Source organism: Lissotriton helveticus, chromosome 11 (assembly GCF_964261635.1).
Source record: "Lissotriton helveticus chromosome 11, aLisHel1.1, whole genome shotgun sequence".
In the NCBI taxonomy this organism is placed as follows: Eukaryota; Metazoa; Chordata; class Amphibia; order Caudata; family Salamandridae; genus Lissotriton; species Lissotriton helveticus.
In genome coordinates, this window is record NC_136072.1 from 601,417,702 (window position 1) to 601,434,047 (window position 16,346).

A 16,346-nucleotide genomic window follows, 5' to 3' on the forward strand; every position below is an offset into this window, starting at 1 on the left:
CTGACGTCAGCACGCGGAGGCGGCTTCTAGGTACTCCGACGACATCATCACGGCGCCCACGACGCCGACGACGGACGCGGAGCCGCAGACAACGCCTACCGACGCGCAAGGGTACTGCTACGCAAAAAAATTCCGGATCCAGTCTGACGCCTGGGGATATTCTAAGGTAAGGAATCTATCACTAACGTGTCTCTTTCAGATATACTACTTCACTGATTAAAAAGGAACTTTGGTGCAGCCAGGATAGAAGAAGCATAGAAGAGAGTACACAGAAGAGCTTACAAAACTTTCACTCATCGCATGTCAGCCTTCAGACAAAATGTCACATATTTCAAATGTAAGCTTCCCTTAGTAGTCGCCTTATTTGAATACTACAATAATATCTGTCAAAAAAATAATTAGATAAGAAGAAAATGTACTAGTCAGTTCTGTTCGTAACTGAGAAGACTAAATATGAGATGCTAGCTAGGATGACAGGAGCTTTGTTGAGTAGGATTACTAGGAGATAATGGTCCAGAGGTATTTATTAAGATGACATAACATTAACTGTAGTACCAATAAAATGTGAGAAATAAAACAATTAAGCATTAAATCAAATGTTCTGATAAAATATACACCCTGACATACCAGCAGACTGGGGAAATGAGTGTGGAACGGGTCCCGGTGGTAAAGTAGCTCCCATGGCTTGAAAATTTGGAAACAGTGGAGGCAATGGAAAATTCATTCCGAAAGCGCTCTGCATACAAGAGTATAAAAAAAGTTAACCTCTTGGTGCATAGAACACACACAAATTTGTACACGAAAAATGGAAATTACAACATTGAATTGTATTACCAATCTTTGAAGAGCAAACAATGCAGCTTTCTCCTTGGCTTCATTTTCAGAGTGGCATGGAGGTCCATGGGTAATCAGGCCATTAGATAGAGTTACCTGGCACACAGTCATTGCCTGTCGGAATCAACAAAATAGAAACATTAACTACATTGGCAATGAGAGCCTGCACTAACATATCGAACTAAATACGTTACCCAGCAATTTATTTCAGTGTTTTGTATGGCAGCAAAATATTGGATGAGAGATACTTTAAACAAATAAAAATATTGAAAAACAAAAACAGCAGCATTAAGAGAACAGATATACGCAACAGAGAACTTTGAATAACATAGCTCTTGGCGTACACTCGTTACATGTATGCTAATGAATTATACATTTGCATGGTCATGGAATGTAATGGCAGAAACAGCTTACCAGGAATATGTATTTGGCCTTTTTTTACCACATAGACTGCTACTTAATCTTCACCTTTTTTAGGACTGCCTTTAAAAAGCCACTCCCTGCCACAGCAGATGAGTGAGGGTGAACCAAGTTCCTTGAAAGAAAGTGCTACTGCCTTGGGTTTGTAGGCATATCTGAACTAACATCAATGTGTCACACAATGACCTGTAGCCTGTTCAAGCAGTTGCCCATGCACTTAGGATGACAATTCTGAATTCCTTTAATAAAACAACAGTCAATTCAAAATAAATATTCAAAAAACGTTGTCATAAGGGGAAGAATACCACTTAAATGATCCTGATCAAGGGGAAATGAAGGTTTGAATTCAACACACCGATCATATGCATCATCTTGATTATCACTCTTTGTCAGGACCTAGACAAAGAAAGTGCATCTAGTGGAGGAACCAGGTACATGACCTTCATGTTACGTATCTACTCCCAGACTGACGTGGAAGAGAAAGAGAACAATAATGTTGATTGAGTGTGGGGAGTGCGGTCAGAAGGTATTTAGCTCAAGGTAAAGAATGAGATCAAGGAATACAATAACTCTGAAAACTAGACTGGCACAAAAAAAACTACTCGACAGAGGTGCTAGGAATTTCAATGAAAAAACTTTATGCTATGAACATCCCTTGGTAGGGTAGACCTTAGGTGTAGCTGTCCCAACAAGAGGGTTAATATTGACCTGAGCAGAAATGTGGTCACTTAACTATAGGGACTGCACTAGGAGAAGTCGCATCCAATAGTGTGTCTGAAGGACTTTCTGTAACAGTGACCTTAGTCATACCAGACACCTATTATCCCCACACTGTATCTACAGTGAGGAGGACTGAATTTTGGTTATCTTGTCATTGGAAAGTGAAATATAAGCCCTGTCCTTCAGTGATAACGCTACAGTCAATTGTATTGTTCCTTTCCTCAGAGCCCTTGAATTATTTCCAGACTAACTGCCAAACCATTAGTATGGAGGCCATGAACAAGGCAGGACATGCAAGCCAGATCGCCATTAGACATTCATTTTCACTACAAAGATGGCGCACGGTTTAAAATGTGGAAATATGGCATGTCCAAGATAAACAAAGTTGGGGCAAACAGACTTCGACCCAGATGAAAAAATTTGCTACGGAACATCTTTGTTGATAAAAAATAACAGGAGAAATAATGTCATAAATAGCTGAACCTTGCCTGGAAAGCAGATGTCTGGAGAGCCTACAGTACAGCATACGTAAAAACCAAGGCTGAGGAGAATCAGATGGTGCATGCCATCCTCTCTTGATCAAGAGAGAACTGTGTCAATGAAACACATTAGCAGTAGTTCATAAAGGTGTCATTTGATAGTTGGTCAGGATCGTACCCAACAGCAGGGAAAGTATCTAATAGCACAAGTCTCAGAAGCAATCGATATTGGAGGATTTAAAGTAATATCATTTATAAATGACAGACACAAGGTAAAGATTAAGACAGGTGGCAAGAAAAAGAGAGCATTATCTTTCAATGAAACAACCAGTAACAGAGTCTAACTTTGGTACAGTAAATTAGGAGACTATCGGAGTTGCTTTCAATGCTAGTTCTTTATCGAGCAGGTAAATGAGTTCAGAGATAGTAAAAGTGGATGTGCCCCCCTTACAGCTTTACAATTAAAGTTAGAGTAAGCTACCAAAGAAGGTGACATATTACGCTGCCCATAGAAGAGATCTGCCTTGTGCAAGATTGTGGCTGTCAGAATGGGAGTACAGTCAAGGATGCAAATACATATCTAAACTGCATATGTGAGGCATTTTCCCGTGGTCCAGGAGCAGTGGGCGACAACTACAAAGTATATGTGAATGTACTGTCCTTAACCACTGGTGTCCCAGGGCCACATTAGTACTGCATTTCAGACTGACAACCAAGAGCAGTGAAACGCTCTTGGAGGAGGTAGGGGTTACAAATTAAATTCAAATACACAATGAGTATGACACATCAAATCACACTCAATAACTTCTATGTACAGTACATGTGTTAATACAGAAATTTGTTATTATTAACAGCAGGTAGATTAATCAGTTAAAAAGAACTTGCAAGCAAAAAACGAGAAGGTGCTAGCACTTTCTGGCAATGAGATATGACCTCCAAACATTTTTAAAGCCCCTCCTGCTTGGTGGTAGGATACAGATTTTCTGGAGCTGTGGACATCTTGGTATTTGTAGGAGCTTTTCTCCTCTCCTCTAAGGGATTAAAGTTTCTTTAAGAGATACACATATGAGATCTCTGGACCAAGCTATGGAACCCAACTGAACAACTCAATTTGGCGAAGCCTTCTCAGCTCCTAATTTGCCAACACCCAAAAAAAGATGCTGCTCAAAAAACATCCTCCACCCAAAAACACAACGAAGGAAGTCAGTAGAGCAATCCAGTTGTTGAAGTCAATGATGACAAGAAGTATATCCAACTGCATTCAGCTTGACGCAGTTCAAATCACAATCAGCTAAGGAATGTCTGGTGTTGTGTAGGAATATAGGACCCTAGTGTAATTTTCCCGATTCATGCCCATATATAGGTATAAATTACCCGATCCTTATATAGGCATAGAAATCATTACCATATTTAGACTGAGCCTATGCAGCCCAAATACGGCCTGGCTACTTCCACTAAGTTCCGAGAATCAACAACGATTTCTTAGAAAAACCCGCCTTCAGCAGCTAGGGACTTCCCCTCGCCTGAATAATAATTTATCTAGGAAATCATGGAGTTTTTAAAGAACTGAGTCTTTGAGTGACGTTATTATGTCCAATCATACGTCAAACTCGGCACCTTCAAGGTATAAATATGCCTACATTTGCCCAGACAAACACACGACGGTTTGGAGCAATTCGACTATCTACTTGCCTGACGCCCTGCAGCAGCAAGTGCCGAAGAAAGCCGACCCTCCAGCTGACGCACTGAGAGGCGCTGTCTTTTCTCCTGCAGAGAAATCCAGCTCCAGTGTTTCCAGGCTACCCTTACGGGTTGCTGGGAAATCGAGTCCTGAGAGAGAGATACAAGACCTCCTTCATTCTAAAACCAAGGTACGGAGCTGATTAGACCCTTAAGAGAATTCTTGGAATAGATTCTTGGCAAAGAATACTAAACTTAAGCTACACCTCACTTACTTCTTCCCTTGTACTAGACTTAGGTTAGGCACACCGGGGTAGGCGTATTTCAGAAGCACCAGTTGAGTACTTTTAGTCATTATTTTATCACTGTATGTATTTTATGTATTTTATGGCTTAGAAACCATATCATGCTTTTACAGTACTACCTTATTTTTTTTTGTGTCAAATCTGTTTATTAGCATTTAGAGTTTTAACAGCACAATAGGTGCAGCATTTCATATAACTCATTCACTTGGTGATGTCAAAAATTCAGTTGACTGTAGAATAACATATCAATTAGGCACCACAACATTGCATATAGGTATTTCATCAATTAAGGGTAAGCGCCTGGGGCTAACTGCAACGTAAGAAGTCTGCCTATCCCAGACCTGCATACAGAGATGATGTTTTGTAACAACTATAGAATAAAAAGAAAATGCAAAGCGAACTGCGACATGAGCACAGACATACATTCATGTTTATCTCTTTCCTCTCCCCCCCCCCCCCCCCTCCCCCCCGGCCCCCCAGCCACAATTGTTCTTATATGATAAGCCTGTACATCGCAGCAGGGCAGTATGCGCAATGTCCGGACATGGAAACATCTCGCGGTCTACTCCAACCCCGTAGTGCCTATCTAATCCCGTGCAGCCCCCGCATCCGCGCTACTTTCTGGTGGCTGTAGGGCGTTAAGCATGTGCTCCCAGAGCTCTGCCATTGGTTCCTTGCGAAGCCCCACCGTTTCCTCCCGGCGCATGGCGGTACACTCCGCTCGGGCCCATGCCTGGAAGGTGGAGGTCCATGCCCGCACGCCAGGCGGGTCCTGCGCTTTCCATCTCCTCGTGGGAAGGCGCGTTGCCACCACCATCCCCAGGTCTAGGAACCGGGACAACACCTTGTCTTTGGGTGGCCTCTGGAAGTGGTGTAGAAGGTATTCAGGCCAGTTAAAAGGGATAGTACGCCCAGTGCAGTTCCTGAGCAGCTCACTGATGTCACTCCAGTAAGTACCCAGCCTGGGACAGTTCCACAAGAGATGGAGAAGATCTGCTCCCACATCCCCGCACCTGGGGCAGGACGCGTCAGACCTATGAAAATACTTATTTATTAATGCAGGTGTGAGATAGGCCCTATGAACATAGAGCTGAATCTGACGAAAGCGCATGTTTCTGGGGATGCGCACTGGACTTTTCAGGATTTTCTCCCTTACTTTATCGGCTAGTGCCCGTCCCAGATCCTGTTCCCATTTGCCTCGAAGTGGGGCCAAACTGAGCTCCGTGTGTGTCCGCAGGGACGCGGCGAACCACCTGACCAGGTGCCTGCCCCTGCCCATAACGTGAAGATATTGCATGGTTAGATGTTGCTCAGGCTCTGCCGTGACATCTCCCCACCTGGCCGTCAATCTTGCTATTAGCGAGCGATGCAGTAGGAACCCCCCTGGGGGAAGCCCATCGCCAGAGACCAGCGTCTCATAAGGCGTCAGTGTGCCATCCCTGTAGAGGTCACCTAGTGTCTGAACGTCTGCCTCCTGCCACTGTTCTAACATGGGGCGTGTGTGGACCCCCTCTCCGCCCGGTGAGCCCTCCAAGGGTATCGCAGGTGCGTAGGGAGGCATCTTTCTCGTGAGGAACAGTGCTCAGCAGAAGCATTTGTACGCTATCGCCAACAGCAGCGGGGCGGGTCACTCAGGTGCCGCCAGTGGGTGAAAGAGCTTCGTGACACGCTCCAGAGTGTATGGCGGCTCTCCAGTGGCCGTGTCCTCTCTCCCCCTATCTGCCAGCCAGCGGGCAAACCATTGGAGCTGCGCGGCCTAATAGTAGTGGTCAAAACAGGGAGCGGCTAATCCACCCCTGTTCGTAGGTAGGAACAGTTTCCCTAGCGCCAGCCGGTGCCGGACGCGCCCCAGATAAAGTCTCGTAGGACCTTGTTTAGTGTGGAGAAGAAGGAGGTTGGTATAAATAGGGGAAGGTTAATAAAATAGTATAGGAGGCGGGGGAGCATAACCATTTTAGCAAGGGCCACTCTGCCCGTGGGCGTCAGCTAGAGCGTGGACTAGAAACATATCTGAGATCTGACCGCTGCCACCGCCCGGCCCAAATTTCCGTCAAATAAATCAGCCGGCTGACGGTAAATCTGAATCCCCAAATACTTAAAGGTGTCAGCCTGCCATTGGACTCTCGTGCCGTCAAGGCAGTACCCCGGGTCATCCACCCCGCTTCCAAATGCATAGAGGCAAGACTTGCCAGCATTCACCCGCAGCCCTGAGACAGCTGCAAAGCGACTCAGCAGTTGGGTCAGTTGTTCCGGTATGCATCCCACGTCCCTCACAAACACCAACAGGTCATCAGCATATAATGATACCTGATGGGTAGCATCACCCAGGGGAATGCCGTCCCCCAGGGTCTGCCTCATGGCCGCAGCCAGAGGCTCCATGGCCAGTGCAAACCGCAGCGGTGACAGAGGACACCCCTGCTGAGTGCCCCTGCCCACCGCCACTGCCTCCGAGACGTATGGTCCCAAGCGTACGCGGACTACTGGATTTCGATATAGGAGGTCTACCATCTGCAAGAAGCCAGCATCCAGCTCGAATCCCTCTAGAACCACCGACAGGTAGCCCCACTCCAGGCAGTCAAAGGCCTTTTCCAGGTCTAACACCAGGCATCCTACCCTTGGCCATTTCCTCGTTGCCTCCGCCGCTACCCTGAAGTACCTCCTAAGGTTCAGAGACGTGGACCTCGCTGGCACAAACCCATTTTGATCTGAATGGATTAAGTGGGGGACCACTGGCGCCAAACACTCTGCAAGTAGTTTTGCAAAGATTTTATAGTCTACGTTGAGCATTGCCAATGGCCGATAGGAACCCAAGACTGTAGGGTCTCTATCCGGTTTGGGCAGGGATACCAGGAATGCTTCTCGCATTGACGGGGGGGAACGAGCCTGCGTCAATCGCTGTGTTATACAGCTGAAGGAGTAGGGGCGCCAAAATTTCCCTGTTTGCCTTGTAGTATTCGGCTGGCAGGCCATCTGGTCCTGGGGTTTTCCCCGTCGCTAAGGCTTGAATCACGTCTACCACTTCCTCCAGCGCTAGGGGGGCATTAAGTGCCTCCCTGTGCTCCGCGGTGGCCGCGGGCAAAGTAACAGCGTCCAGAAACTCATCCAGCATGTGTCTGGGGCCAGTGCCGCGGGCCATGTATAACTGCTTGTAGTGATCAGTCAGGGCTTGATGTATTTCGCGCTGCTTGTAAACGATCTCCCCTCCCCTTGTGCAGATGGCTCCTATCGGGACACCGTGGCCCGCTTTTTGTATTAACCAGGCCAGCAGCCGACCCGCCCTGTCCGCCCTGGCATGTGTTCTGGCCGTATGCGCCGCGTAGTTGTGGCATCTTAGCTGCTCCATGAGGGCCGCATGTCCACGGAGGTCGCTCAGCGTGCGGGAGTGCCCCCCAACCCCCTCACACTCCCTCTCGTACCGCAAGAGCTCGGACTCCAGGCGCGTCAGGGAAGCAGACAGGTTTTACGGAAGTTCCACGTGGCGCCCATGCAGTGCCCGCGAATGGCTGCTTTGTGCGCATCCCATTCCACCATGGGGTCGCTCGCTGTCCCCACGTTGTCTTCGAAGTAGGCTAGGAGGGCTGTGCTCAGCGAAGAGTGGAACTCAGCATCCTCGAGCGCAGCAGGCTGCAGCCTCCACGTGGGTACAGGCGGCCGATCCGCCTCCCAGCTGATTTGGAACCATAGAGGATTATGATCTGAGTGTGTCCTACCCAGATATTCTGACTTGGCCAGGAGCGAAGCAGTGATTGGGAGCCAATTATGCGATCTAACCAGACATGTAAGTCGTGGACTGGTGAGTAGTAGGAGTATACTTTATCTACAGGGTGCTGCACTCGCCATAAATCATACCCCCCCAGTGTGAGAGCCAGTCCCCGAACGCCTGTGCATTCGACATTACCGTTGTGACCCAGAGGGGAGGAAAGGATCTGTCTAGGGGTGCATCTAGTATCAGGTTAAAGTCCCCGCCAATTAACCAGGGGAGCCCAGCGTACGGATGAAGAATGTGGTTTAAGCTCGCTAGGAAGGAGAGCTGATCCGTGTTGGGAGCATATAGGGATCCCAGCAGGACTTCCTGACCATTCAGTCGCCCCCGCACTAAGGAGTACCTCCCCTCTGGGTCCACCTGAGCCTCTGTACAAATGAAGGGGACACCCGCCCTCACCCAAATCAGTGCGCCGTGCAGAAAAGCTCATACCATAGAGTTGCCCCCTACAGCGCCTGCGGAGCCTGTCCAATTCCGCTTGGGTCATGTGCGTCTCCTGGAGAAGGGCAATCCCCCACCGCGTGTCGCTGTAAATAGGAGAAGACAGAGTAGCGACGTGATGGGGTGTGCATACCGCGGATGTTCCACGTCATGATGTTAGTGTGCGTCATGTGTCAGGACATAGCCCTCCTAACCAGGGCCAGGGGAGCGCCTCGGGGGGGGGAACCCGTGGGTGCCACTAAGAAGGGGGGAGTCTGTGCGTCGCGTCCGAAACATGTGAACATTTGCAAACAGTGTAACAAAATGGGCGAGTTCCCAAAGGGGCATACGTCCAAACCAAAAATTAAACTACTGCTTGGTTTTGTGTGAACCCAGCGCAATGGTTATATGGGTGAACGCGCAGCCAACAATCAAACCATGCTGCGCCCCAATCTCGGACCCCCAAGTGTCCCAGAGGTGCTCAAGGAATGTTAGGGTGGAAAGCGCGTGGAGTCTGTACAAGACCCGGATAGGGGAGCCCCGCGTGGAGTGATCGCCCAGCGCCGCTGAATCACGAGCCCAGGAAACCGCCTGCATGCACTAAGCTGCACAGCCGCGCAGGGCAGAGCGCGCACATTTGGCTAAAAGTACATAGCAGAAATGCGCAAAACAACAGCAGTAGAAGGATATAGATAAGAGAACAGTCAGAGACAGGAGCTACTGCCTGGCCACCGAAGTCCATTGCACAGTCACAGAATCTGGTCAGCCGTCTGGGGCGTCCCAACGGGCATGCCCATATCTTCCGAGAGCACAGTGGATGGGGAAGACGAACCGCTCATGTCCAGGTCACTGTGCGGTCGAGTGTCCGAGCGGACATCAGAGTTCACCACTCCCAGTGTCGCAACCGCTTCAAGTGCCTCTTGTCGTTCTAGTCGCATCTTCACCGGGCTAGGAGCAACCTGGCCCAGGCCCGTACCACGACGAGCCCCCTCTTTCTTCGGCTCCTTGACCGCTGCACCGGCCATTCGCCTTCCTCCGGGCCTCGTTCCTGACCATTGTCCGGTCTCCTCCAGCCAGTCCCAGACATCTGATAGAGTATCGAAGAAGCGGGCCCCGTCTTTAGAGGTCACACGGAGGCTGGAGGGGAACAGCAGGGAATAAGGTAGACCCAGGTCTCTCAGCTGACTCTTCACGGCCATGTATGTGCTTCGCCTCCTCTGCACCGCTGCCGTATAGTCTGGGAAAAACATTACTCGACTGTTCCCCACTTTGAGATCCCCCAGCTTTCTGGTTTCACGAAGCACCACCTCACGGTCACGGTAGTTGAGAAGCTTGAAAAGGAATGAGTGGAGCAGTGCTCCAGGTCGCGGAGCCTGTGTTGGCACTCTGTGTGCTCTCTCTACCACAAAGTGTGAGGAGAGCGTCCCCCGAGGCAAAAGCTCCCGCAGCAAATTCTCGGTATACAGCTCCGGGTCCTTCCCCTCTTTCCCTTCCGGTAATCCAACCACCCGGACGTTACTGCGTCGAGAGCGCCCTTCCGCGTCCTCAATGCGGTCCTCTAGCATGTGAACCCTGTCAGTCAAATCTTGCAGTGCGGAAGTGTGATTTTGCACCACAGGTTGCAGTTCTTGGATCGATTGCCGTTGCGTAGCAACAGTGTCCGACAGCTTACGGTAGTCCGCATGCAGCAGGGTGAAGTCAGAGGTGACCTGGTCTATCCGGGCTTCTAGGGACACTTTAGTTTGCTCCAAAGTGGTTCCAATGAGCTCCACTGCCGCCAGAACAGAGTCCATTTTGGCTGCCAGGGTTGCCGCCGGCTCCATGCTGACTCGCAGGTGCTCCTGCATGGAGCCCAAATCGCCAGCCGGTTGCTGCTTGGTTTGGGATTTAACCCTGAGCCTGCCCATCGCCAGTTGCTGCGCCGTAGGCATCCACGCGCGGTGCCGCGCCGCCAGGTAATAGAGCAAGAACCGCGGCACCTGAATCAGTCGCTGCGCCGGCGGCGGCGGGAGGAGGCCGCACAAAGAAACTGGCTATCTCTGCCAGGCGTAGTGTCGTCTGTCTCTGAGGGGATTGCGCCGTCCGCCCTGACTCCGGGGATTCTTGCGAGTGGGTCACCTTACCAAGTAGTGACTCTTGCCCTTGACGCGTACCTAGGCTCTAGGGGTCTCAGGTGCATGGGAATATGGGCTCGGCGCGCCCAGCACAATCCCGAGTACTTGCTGTCCGTGTAGAACGTTGAGACCTCCTCTAGAGCCAGGTCTGCTGACCGTGATGGCCCGGGTCGCGTACGGGAAGCCGCTTCACCAGACCAGTGGCACCAGTCGCGACAAGGTACGTAGTCCACGTGCACTAGGCGCCTGTTCCGTCAGGGCCGCAGCACCAAATATCGAACGCCGACCCCAGGGGCGCCTACAGTAATCTTCAATCAGCAGAGCAGCACCCCTCCGGGAGCAGCAGCAGCTAAGATGTCACCTGCACCAAGTCCAAGATGGCGCCCAGGCCTCGGTATGTCAGGCTGCAGGTACACTGCGTGCTCCAAAGGGTCACGACCAGTGGGGCTCCAAACCTGGCAGCGCTGTTGGCTACAAATGCTTACAGCGACGGGCTGCCACCGTTGCCACCACAACCCACACACCGCCTTGCTCCTGCACTGTGCCGGTCAGGGTATCGCCAGGTCGCGACCAGCCCAGGAACGCACCCCCCTGGCCGCCGCCACCATCCAGGCGGCCTCTCCTCGCAATCACCCCCAAGGCAGCTTCAAACCCGGCTCCCCCAGCGCGAATCAGGCCGAGCACTGGGCCCCGGGCTTCACAGGCTGACTGGGCGGGAGCAGTGAGGTAGTCCCAAATTGCAGCGTGCAGCGTCCGGACACTCAGTCCTCCGTCCAAGGCCTCTGGGCCCCGCGATCACCGTCCTAGCGCCTCAGAGCTGCCCCCTTCACCATGCGGCGTCTCCTCCACGGGGCTCCACCCGGTCACCCCGCTCCTCACCGTGTGGGCCGCTCGGTAGTGTCCGGTGATCCCCTGCGCCGGCCGCCCCGCAGTCGGTGCATCCACAGGGCCCCACTAACTCACGGCTCGGCGCTAGGTCCCAGTCTCCGCAGGCCGCAGGGGCCGCCGCGTCTTCAGCTCACGCTGTCTCACCCGGCTGCCTGTCGCCTTCTCTGTGCACTCCTCCCGGCAGCACCGGGCTCTCGTCGGGACTCACAGGGCGGCGGGGTCCCGAACACAGCGGTATCCAGCTCAGTTAACAGCCGCCAGGCCCCAGGACGATTTTCGCGCCTCTCCGGCGCGGGTCTCGGTTCCTCCGCCCGCCTCTTGTAACCGCAGCCCCGAGCCGAGATCCGCCAGGCTCCACAGGCTCCCCGCTGTGCCCCCTCACCAGTTCCGACAACACAGGCACAAATGAACACCTCTGCAGGGTAAGTGGAGAATAATTAGGGGATCGTTGGACGGAGCTCTACTCGGGCACTTCCACCATGTTTTCTGGCCGGCCACGCCCCCCCTTTACAGTACTACCTTATAATACTTATCGTATTATATGCCTTGTACTTTATAACCAGTATTACAATTGTAGCAGTACATTTCTTATGCTCGAGAAAGAAGACTGTTCAATAAATACTTTTTATTGAAAACGCCCGTCTCTCCATTTTCTCAGCACCTCTGGTGAAACAAAGCATGCACGACTGACTGAGTAAAATAGCTATCTATTGTTTCCGTGACTCTAGAGATTGATTTCTAATTCTTGGGAAACAAAGTTGTCATGTTTATGCGGTTGTCGGAAACTAATCCCTTCTTGTGAATTCGAGAAAGTTTCTAGTGACCTCCGAGCTAGCTGGCACTCACAATTAAGTCCAATAGATTCGGTGGAGACCTAGTCGAACTCAGTCCTACGTCTAAACTACAGGATATATTATTCCAATGCGCAGAGCCTAGTGGGAATATAGGAACTACACTACACTGGGAGGTATTTCATTGGGACAGATGCACTAGTAGGCCAAATCCACTACAGAGTTCCAAGTGTTCCTAAACACTAGGCAGCTATTCTGCGCCACAATTCAATTTTGCAGTTCCTGGTTTATTCTTTTGATGGCCAAGTGGGTTGTGGGGATTGTATGGCTTCTGTGGAACCTCAGCCCACTAATATGTTCTTCATGCAGATTCTCCAAGTAGTCGAGCTTCTATCAGGTTAGCTCCTCTTGGAAGGCAGAGTCTAGCTCCTCATCTCATGGAGGCTGGTAAGTTGCCAATGTTGTCTCAAGCTACAGCCTGTAAGGGTTGGCACAGTAGTCCCGGTCTTTAATTGATATACCCATTATATATAGTGTACTCTGTCATTGGTATGACTTTGCATCTGCATTAGGTTCAGAAAACGCTTGCCCTGGTTTAAAATATTCCACTGGAGACCAGAGCCTGGTGGTGCTAGAGAGCTACAGTAGCTAAGAAGACGTTTGAGGATATATTTTTTTGTTAATCTCCGGATGAATAAGCAAGTTACTTACTCTCATTAACAATCTTTCTGGTGGATACTCACCACAGATTCTTTACCTTCTGACTATTTCCTTGGTGTCAGACTGCATCCGGAAACTTTAAAGCAGTTCTCTTGCGCTCTGGTAGTCAATGTTGTTTGGCTCCAGAAGTGACTAGCAGAGACACAAATAGGGCCACCCTTGCGTGCTGGTGTCAGTTGATGCCTCAGGCTGTCCGTACCGGCAGACGCAGAGCATATCGGCAAATTGTAATGACCAGTCTGCCGATCTCTAAAGTGCAAAAAAGTGGGACATGTTTAGAAGGGAAAAAAAGTCCAGTTCACAAAATTAGGGAATGGGAGGGTCGGCGTGAAATCTGTGGTTGGGCAGAGTATCCACTAGAAATAATGTTACCAGAGGTAAATAACTTGTTCTTCTGATAGATACTTCTAAGTGCAAACTCCTCATCTTGTGAATAGAGGCAACAAAACTTCTCCACGTGGTGGGTCTGTGCATTGGCTCAGACCAAAAAGTCCTGCAGGACCGAATGTTTACGCATTTGTGCAGTGCAAACATTATGTACCAAAGCCCATATAGCCGACTGACACACATCCAAGGTCAGGCACTTCCCGTGCTAGTGCAGTGGAAGCAACTTTGGCTCTGGTGGAATAAGCCTGTCGCATAGCTTCCACCCTATGGTAGGAACTGGGCCTTTGTGGACAGCATAACCTTTGGGATGGAGCCAGGATGATTCCATGCACCCACTCGGGATATGTCGTCCTATAGGCCAGCTAGCTTAAGTGCCACCATAAGCCCCCTAACCCTAGGCGGGTAGCAAGTGGTTTTGGCAACCACTGAACCTGACAACCCCAATCCCCCAGGAATCGTGGTCACAGATCTAGAACCCTTTTTGCTCAGTCACTCGTGCTCTCTTTCTCATGATTCTTGTATAAAATATATGTGCTGCAATGATCAATAGACAGAAGCAAATGAAAGTTATTAGATGTATTAGGACAGCAAACAGAATGAAAAGTTCCACCATTGTGCTAAAACAATGTCATTATTTGCAAGCATTTAAAACAACATGGAAATATGGAGTACTCCTACTATGCGTCCTCTAACCTAAGTGTGTAGGGCGTGTGTGTGTTCTGCCAAGAATCCCCATATTGGATAATCCATCCCCTACTACCTGAAGGAAATGAATGTAGGTCCACATTGTGGTCACAAGCTGGATACCCCTCAGAGATATCAGCCGGCTGTTGAGCCAAAGCATCAGAATGTAGAGAAAGCGCTCCTCTGCCAATACCCGGAAATGGATATTTATTTATAACAAAGGCATCCTTGCCTTGGGCCGAGATCTTGGTCAGGCCGCCATTGTTTAGGAGTTATAGATCGCTCTGTCACCATATGTACGAAACAAATAATCACATTTGCACAATGTATGTATTAACCTTGTACATGGTGTGTCAAGGTATCATGACAGTATTCCTGCAATGTTGGTTTCTAAGCAAGTACAGTTTCCTGGAAACTACTCCGCACTGTCACTGTTGCAAATGTGTGGCAAAAGTCATTGTGTGAGAGAGAAGGCAACTTTAGGAAGGAACCAGTGTACATGTAAAAATGGCAGTGCTTCCCTCTATGCCTAACTGGGACACATGACAAGCCCATAGTCCATATGAGTGTATAGTAGATATTTATGCTGGCACCACTCTATTGTGAAATGGTCAGCTAATGCACTACCTTGCCCTTCATTGCACTGGAGAACCCCACAAAGAGCTGATCTTTCATCCAATGCCAATGGTGTTTTATGTCATCTACAAAAAACCTTAATTCCTTTTTAGTGTTCAAACAAAGGACTATCTCTTTCCCAGTGGAGGGATGGGGTGGGGCAAAGAATGCCGGAACGGTGACAGCCTGCCTAACATAAAATGGAGTGACCACTTTTGGCAAAAAGGAAGCTCAGGTCCTCAACACCAACTTTTCTGGGAAGAATGTTGTGTAAGGTGGGTTGACAGACAAAAAGCTTAACATCCAGACCAAATTCTCCACCTGCATCTCTAAAGGTGCCGGATGACTGAAAGCTAACTGCCTCAAGCTCAGCACAGACAAAACAGAAGTAGTCATCTTTGGCAAAGACACCATCTGCTGGCCCACTGAACTCGGACCTACACCCCACCCGTCAATCCATGCAAAGAACCTTGTAGTAGTAGTCAAGAACCAGCTCACTATAACTGGCTTCCACACACAATATGCTCAAAAAGATTTTCAATTGGCTCCCCACCAACACTCGCAGAACTGTCAAAAAGGCCCTCAAAAGCAGCAAGCTGGTCTACAGCAAAGCCCACTGTCAATATCAACACTTAACTGACCATTCAAAACTCTGTGGAAAGACTCATACTCAAGTTAAACCTGTACCAGTATTACCCCACAACTCAAAGACCTCTACTGGCTTCCAGCCCAAAAACAAGCACTCTTTGAAATCCTCATTAATATACACACAGCCGTGCACAACACTGGCCCCACTGTTGTGTTTCGATTTAGATTCTGTATGCATTTCCCGATTCATGCCCTTATATAGGTATAATTCACATGCCCTTATATAGGTATAGAATTCCAGTCCTTATTTAGGCATAGTCCATGCTACCCAAATACAGACATGGCTACTCACATCCGTTCATCTACGTCACAACGAATTGGTGGAAAACCAGACTCTTAAGCTTTAGGGACTTCCCCTTGCCTGGATATTGATTTCTCCAAGAACTCAGTTATTATGCATGAACATCTATTCCTTAGGGGTTCATTCATGACATTCATATGCCCGACTTTTACGTCAATATTGGCATACCTAAATACCTTCAAGGTATAAATATACCTTCACTTGCTATGGCAAAGCACGGTGTGGTTCAGTGCAGTTCGACTACCTACTTGCACGATGCAGCTCGCCACAGCAAGTACCGAAGGAAGCCAACTCCCCAGCTGACGCACTGACCAGAAGCGGTCATCCTCCTTGCAGAGAATCCAGCTCCAGTGATTCTGACTCCTCTTGTGGGGTGTTGGGAAATCGATTCCCAGGAAAGAGATACCAACCTCTCTAATTCTAAGGTATGGAGCTGATTAGAATCTAGAGAAACCTTTGGCAATTCTTGGCAAAACTAAACTCAGACTAAGACAGCACCTACTTCTTCCCTCGTACTAGACCTAGGTTAGGTGCACTGGGGTAGGCGTATTTTAGAAGCACCAGTTGAGTATTTTAG

General features: G+C 49.5%; 1 protein-coding gene across 2 annotated transcripts in view; it reads right to left on the reverse strand.

The window, feature by feature from the left end:
- XRN1 (5'-3' exoribonuclease 1) overlaps positions 1-16,346 on the reverse strand; it is a 1,049,234-nt gene that overhangs the window by 154,243 nt on the left and 878,645 nt on the right. For both annotated transcript variants that reach the window (XM_078666417.1, XM_078666416.1), the window contains exons 39-40: positions 835-948; positions 628-736 (exon numbers count right to left, since the gene is read on the reverse strand). In XM_078666417.1, the coding sequence (XP_078522543.1) occupies positions 628-736; positions 835-948 (223 nt within the window). The remainder of the gene's footprint in view (positions 1-627; positions 737-834; positions 949-16,346) is intronic.